This window comes from Hordeum vulgare, chromosome 2H (assembly GCF_904849725.1).
Source record: "Hordeum vulgare subsp. vulgare chromosome 2H, MorexV3_pseudomolecules_assembly, whole genome shotgun sequence".
Lineage (NCBI taxonomy): Eukaryota > Viridiplantae > Streptophyta > Magnoliopsida > Poales > Poaceae > Hordeum > Hordeum vulgare.
The window spans coordinates 542,444,377-542,451,663 of NC_058519.1; the positions used below are offsets into that span (position 1 = coordinate 542,444,377).

Sequence of the window (7,287 nt, forward strand, 5' to 3'; positions counted from 1 at the left end):
AGCCGAGATGCCACCTCCTGAGATAAAAAAACACAACCACACGAAAGCACGAGAGAAAAACAATGAGTACACGATAGCAAGACACAAAGATGGTCGAGAAAGAGATGATGACCAAGAAGAAAACTTGTAGAAAGGCCAGCTCAGGGCGGTAGTACCATTGCTAGGGGCGGTACTACCTCTTATGAGCAGTAGTACCGCCCGGATGAGTGGCAGTACTGTTGGAAATATGCCTAAGAGGCAATAATAAATTATTTATTATTATATCTCCTTGTTCATAATAATCGTTTTTTATCCATGCTAGAATTGTATTGATTGGAAACTCAAATACATGTGTGGATACATAGACAACACACTGTCCCTAGTGAGCCTCTAGTTGACTAGTTCGTTGATCAAAGATGGTCAAGGTTTCCTGGCCATAGGCAAGTGTTGTCACCTGATAACGGGATCACATCATTAGGAGAATCATGTGATGGACAAGACCCAAAGTATCAACGTAGCATGTGATCGTGTCATTTTGTTGCTATTGTTTTCTACGTGTCAAGTATTCATTCCTATGACCATGAGATCATGTAACTCACTGACACCGGAGGAATACCTTGTGTGTATCAAACATCACAACGTTACTGGGTGACTATAAAGGTGCTCTACAGGTATCTCCGAAGGTGTCCGTTGAGTTAGCATGGATCAAGACTGGGATTTGTCACTCCATGTGACGGAGAGGTATCTTAGGGCCCACTCGGTAATACAACATCACATACAAGCCTTGCAAGCAATGTGACTCAACTGTAAGTCACGGCATCTTGTGTTACGTAACGAGTAAAGAGACTTGCCGGTAACGAGATTAAAATAGGTATAGGGATACCGACGATCAATCTCGGGCAAGTAACATATCGAAGGACAAAGGGAATAATATACGGGATTATATGAATCCTTGACACAGAGGTTCAACCGATAAGATCTTTGTAGAATATGTAGGATCCAATATGCACATCGAGGTCCCACTATTGGATATTGACCAGGGAGTGTCTCGGGTCATGTCTACATAGTTCTTGAACCCGGAGGGTCTGCACACTTAAGGTTCGGTGACGTTTTAGTTTAGTTGAGTTACATGTGTTGGTGACCGAAGGTTGTTCGGAGTCCCGGATGAGATCACAGACGTCACGAGGGTTTCCGGAATGGTCCGGAAACAAAGATTGATATACAGGAAGTTGGTGTTTGGATTCCGGAAAGTTTTCTGGCATTGCCGGCAGTGTACCGGGAGTGATGAATGGGTTCCGGGGGCCCACTGGGTGGGTCCACCACGCCCCAAGGGGTCCATGTGGGTTTATTGGATGCAAAATAAGGTATAATGGGCTGACAAAGTCATCCAAGGAAAGCCCATGAGTAAAAAGTGGAAAATCCAAAAGAGGTGGGAAAATAAGGAAGGAGTCCTAATCCAAGTGGGATTGGAGAAGGACTCCTCCCTTCCCCAAGTCGGCCGACCCAAGGAGGCCTTCTTGGCCGGCGCCCTAAGGGCTTGCCCCACCCCTTGGCTCCTCCTATATATACTTGAGGTTTAGGGCTGTTTGAGACACAACTTTGTCACATGCAACTCAATCCTACACCTCGTAGTTCTTCCTCTAGATTAGATTTCTGCGGAGCTAGGGCGGAGCCGTGCAGGAATAGATCATCACCAACACCGGCGCGCCGTCACGCTGCCGGAGAACTCATCTACTTCTCTGTCTCTCTTGCTGGATCAAGAAGGCCGAGATCGTCATCGAGCTGTACGTGTGATGAACGCGGAGGTGTCGTCCGTTCGGCGCTAGATCGGAACGGATCGTGGGACGACGGTGATTCGAATCACGAAGCTGTACCACTACATCAACCGCGTTCCTTAACGCTTGCCACTTAGCGATCTACAAGGGTACGTAGATCTAATCTCCTCTCGTAGATGAACATCACCATGATAGATCTTCGTGTGCGTAGGAAATTTTTTGTTTCTCATGCAACGTTCCCCAACAAGTACCACTTAGGACAAGGATTGTGGGGTGAAAACCACCATAGGTCAGATTCGATACTACCGGGGATGCCTTGACCAGAAAATTTCTAAAAGATCAACATATCTAAACTCTATCCATCATCCACACCCATCACATGCCGCATATCGGAGCCAAAAAGACATAGATACATCTCATATTGTCCAAGACCTAGATCTGAGAAAGAGACCAAATGAGAGGAAGAACGGGGACAATAACGGTATGCATGGCAAGAGGAGGGGTGGAGAATGATTTCACAAGTTGAAATCGTGATCGGGTGGCCGAAAACGGAGATTGAGGGCGGCCACCGGAGGCTTGGGATCGCCTCGAATAGACACCCACGAGGAGGAGTGGGGATGAATGGATACGGGGAGAGAAAATTACGGTGGGCGGTACTACCCGAGCGGCGGTAGTACCGCTCCATATGACCCAGAAAATCTTAAAATAGGCAAAACTCGAACCACCATGATGTAAAAGATATAAAGACACCTTTCAAAAACGTGCCGTGAGAAGTTCGCATGTGGCAATTGTTTTTTCTTTCTTTTTTTTGCTGTTTCCAACTTCTGTCATTCATGGATCGCTTCATCAAACTCTTTGTCACTCTCTCTCCTAATTGAATGAAAAACCAGCAATGCTGGCCAGTTTAAAAAATAACATTCCGCACATACAAAACAACCACACACTCCATGCACGCTCAAACCAAGTCCACATAAAGCGGTATTAAACGTGGGCTGGCTACAGAAGCAGCCGGCGAGCAGCGTGCGCGTGCACAGCGACGAGCGAGATGTCGTCGACGACCGGACCGCAGAGCGTGGCTTGGGACGTCATGTGGTGGTTCCAGCTGTGGAACACCACGCGCGTGAGGTTGGAGATCGCGGTGAAGTGGAGCTCGGCGAGCTTGGACCCGCCCGTGCCCCGGGACTCGTACGGCACCTTCAGGGTCTCCTGCCCCGCGTACGCGCCCACGACCAGCGACCCGCTGCACCCGTTGCCCGCGTCGCCGACGGAGAACGAGAGCCTGTACGACCACCCAGGCACGGTGCTCACCTCCTGCAGCAGCGCGCACTCCAGACCGGCCACCAGCTCCACGGCGCGCGAGCCGCGCGGCACGACGTGGTGCGGCGTGTCGATGTACTTGACTACCTTCGATTCCGACATGATCATCCACCCTGGAAGAGGCGAGTGCTCGTCCTCGACGTTCGGCGGCACCAGCACCCCCCACGACGTTTCCGGGAAGATGTACGGCCCCTCCTCGAAGTCACCATTCCTCAGCATGTTGCCTGTTTGGAGTCAGATTTCTCAGCTGATCACATATATATGGTTCCTTTCGACATGCTGAACATTGTTACCATACGTACCACTGGAATGATTATGATGGGGAGGGTAGAGGGCCTTGATGGCAACGGCGATGATGAGAGGGCCGCACGCCGGGTTCTCCTCGATGCCGGTGTTGTGGATGGACAGGCACACATCGCTATGCTTCGCCTTGAAGGCCCAGGAGTAGGAGTCCCAGCCGGTGTTGGTGTACACGGTCTGGATGGGAAGCATGCCGGAGTTGGGGGCGACCGACACGTTGAGCTTCTCTTCCTGGGCGCACGACCGAGCGGCGATCAAGGTGATGGAGTAGTACATGTGACGGGTGACATTGAACTGCGTCCGGATGGTGGCGTCGTTGCCCAGACGCAGGGCGTTGGCTCCCTCGGGCACCGCCAGGATCATGTCGTCCTGCTTGTGCCCCGACTCGATGTATTCGATGAACCCTGAAGTCTCCCAGTATGGTACTGAGTAGCTTCCTGTCACCACCGTGCCGTTCGTCAACTGTGACTTCTCAGGTCCATTTTTGAAGTTTCCGTTGGGTAACAGCCCTACGCAGGAAAATCGATGGTTGTTTCTTTTTTTATTAATCATATTGTACAGTTAATAAATCTCCTAAACGACGTACACATACAGTTAAAAATAATTGGATTATCAGGGCATAAATGAACAAATTTGTAAAGGAAAAATGGGAACCAAAAAGTTGGATCCAATAAATCAAAAGGGGCCTGTGAGAAAAATTGTATGAAATATAATCCTCAAAGATTCCTATGGCTTTTCTTTGAATCAAATATGCCTTGACAGCGGTTCTTAAAGATACTGCACATGAACTCGTGATGTCCAGCTAACAAATCAACACTAGGATTTAAAGTAAAGAAATCGGAATATTCTTGAAGCTTAATTGTATCTCCAACATTTTCGACCACACACTGAATACTACTCCCTCTGTATCAAAATACTTGCCTTGGGACTACTACAAATTCCCCCAACAACAAGTATTTGGATATAATAGGAGTACATGTACTATTAAATACCACCAATAAATAACTTGTCACATGATATTTCGTCTAGAAAGATCACTGACATAGCTGGTCTGATACACTCCAGTTAGACCGAGTGTGAACAGACAATATTCTGAAGAACAGATATCAGTTGGCCATGTCCATGTACATATCAAACTAACACAAATCTCAAGTCTGATGACTGGTATATGAACAATGCACGTGTATACCATGTGATGGGGAAGGCCGGCGAAACCTGTGTATACACGCGTGTATGCCTGGCTGGTGATCGAACAATGCACATCACCAAGCATGATCGATCTACCTAAAGTACTGTAACTTACATGCAAGGTGAGACAAGTAACAACATACTCCCTCTGTAAACTAATGTAAGATCTTTTATAGATCACTGAAGTACATGAGTATCAGTTCTTACCATCGGTGACGGCAGAAGCCCCTCGAGCAGCCAGGGCAACTAGCAAGAAGAGCGCCGTATAAAGAGTGCTCTTCGTCATGGCCTCCGATCGCCAGGAACCCTTCTCAGGATGGTCTATATATATGGTAGCTTGCACGGTTGTACCGCTCGTCTATCTCTCGAGCTCTATATTTATGTGTCTGCCGGCCGTGTGGTTTCAGCACTCGGTTTTGGAGTAAACCACCGTAGACTAGCGCAAGGGATTATATCAACCATGTCGTAGCGGAGGGCGGGCACCGTCCACCTGACCGAGCACCGTGAGACGGCTCGGTTGGCGCACGCGAACGGCATCGGGCATCTCTGGTTTGCGAGGGTCGGGGCTCGAGACGATGCAGATTGCCGTACATATTGGGTGGTGGGCGATCTGCAGACCGGACGGCCAGCTGCAGCCGCGGCAGGGGGGAGACCCTGCGTGCGTTCACGTGGCGTGGCCGGTGGAAGTTTCCGCCTGATTGAGCTTGCAGGCGCCCGCGGTGCCCGATGTGTCGGCCTCTCTCGTGGCAACGCGCGATCGGTTGAATGGTCCAGAGGGCGGCCGGCTGTACCGTAAGTAAGAAACAACAGATGTCAGGTTGGGCAGTTCATGCATAATCCGCAATGAGCAGGAACCCCAAAAAAAGTAAACGTTTCTGGCCGGTGCGTTGGCCGAACCATTCGGCCCGCTGCACGTGACCCACACGCGACCCGCTGATTTGACATGCAACTTTTTTCGTCTAAATTTGTTGCAACCAACGTTTATATTTGCTGCAAGCGTTTTTTATTTGCTATTTTGTCCAGTAAAAAAACTGCATATACGTTTGGTTGCAACTCCAATTCGTCGGATTTTTCGTTACAATCGGTGTCTTTTACTTTTGCTACAACCGTGTTAATTTTTGCTACAACCAGCATCTTTTTTGCTACAACCGTTCAGTAAAAAGTTGCATCCACGTTTGTGAGAATTGCAATCTGAGTTCACCGGATTGCTTTGCTACAACCTTTTTTTTTTTGTTACCATGCATCATCAGCGTCGTTTTTTTTTCTACGATCACGTTGATATTTTTCTGCTACAACCATATTTTTGTTGCAACCATATAAAAATTTGCTGCATCGTGATCAAAATTTGCTGCATTGAGGAATATTTGTTGCATGCATAGATCTAACAGTGCGGACGCGCGGCGGCTAGCGGATCGTGCGGCCCGCGCGCGGCCGTTCGAAAGATTCGGCCGGCCCGCGCGCGGCCGGTCGAAAGATTCGGCCGGCGCGCCCGCGCAGAGCACTGCCCAAAAAAATGTTGGGAAACTGGGCCCGGCCAATCGCACGCGGTAGCGATGCACGGAAGCCAGTCCCTATCTTTTCCCTTCTTTCCGTTAAATAAATATTTATCCCTTGATCCCTCATACCCTTATATATAAGAGAGGTACCTTTACCAGGCGTTTCAACCGTTTTGGGAACTAAAGACGAGTCGCCTATTTTCCTTTTTCTTTACTTGCGCTCTGAGCATCAAAAGTCACCAATGTTGGAACCAAGACATTGATCTTTGAAAGTACATGTTGGTAAAGAAACTTACCCCTAAACACGAATCATTGGGGGGAGAGTCGACATTGCAGAATCGCCAGATGAAGGAGGCGAAACCTAATTGACAAGGACTCAAAGATTGGTTAAATTGCGAGAATATCTTACACAAGAAGGGAAAGATGTCGTGGAAACATATCTCGCTTTGCCGTTTGCGACCAATTGTTCTCTCAGGCGAGCCGGTCACTAAGTCTCCAGAATGGCTTCGAGTGTGACGTTTAAGTGTATAACTCGCCTTCTTCAAAAGGAAATTGGGATCCAGATGAGCATCCGGGTGAGACATGGGAACTTTCCTATAAATTCGCCTTTCCGGCTTGGGGGAGAAGAAGTTGAGTCGGAAGAATTGGAAATTACCTCGACATCTTCATCTTGGCTCTCGTAGTCATCATCCTATGAACAAAGGTCGTAAAGCACAAGTGCAAGTCAGGATGAAACAATAAAGACGAGGAATTTTACCTCTGACTGTTCCTCAACATCCCGAGACTCGCCAACAACAGATGACTCCTTGGCTGCAGCTTTGCCTTTGCTCTTCTTCTTCGTCTTGGAGGGGGGTTTGGTTGTCTTCTTGACAGTTGTCTTGGTTCTCCGGGTCCAAAATGCCGAATCCCTCTGATTAGACATGATGAAAAGCTCAAGACCAGAAATATAAATGACTATACAGAAAGGTTACATTTTGGAGCCACTCTGTTTACCTCTGGAGTCGGGTTGGTGATGCAAAAGGGTTTAAGTCCAATTTTGGAGCAATTTTCAATAGGCTCGCCACATACTGTCTTTATGATATCAACAACGTCTTTTTCCGAAAGCCTGACATTGTAAAAACATTGGGGGTGGTTCAAGTCGCCATTATACTCACACATCAAACCATTTCGGCGGCTTAAGGGCAGAATCCTCCATTCAACCCAGCAGCGGATCAGATCAATTCCGGTAAGGC

General features: G+C 48.3%; 1 protein-coding gene across 1 annotated transcript; it reads right to left on the bottom strand.

Moving 5' to 3' along the window:
- Nucleotides 1-2,512: 2,512 nt before the first annotated feature.
- On the bottom strand, nucleotides 2,513-5,031 carry LOC123430465. Its single transcript, XM_045114337.1, has 3 exons — nucleotides 4,767-5,031; nucleotides 3,374-3,880; nucleotides 2,513-3,295 (listed from the first exon to the last, which is right to left on the bottom strand). Exons 1-3 carry the CDS (start codon nucleotides 4,843-4,845, stop codon nucleotides 2,751-2,753), a joined length of 1,131 nt encoding a protein of 376 aa, XP_044970272.1. The 5' UTR covers nucleotides 4,846-5,031; the 3' UTR covers nucleotides 2,513-2,750.
- Between the last annotated feature and the right edge of the window lie 2,256 nt (nucleotides 5,032-7,287).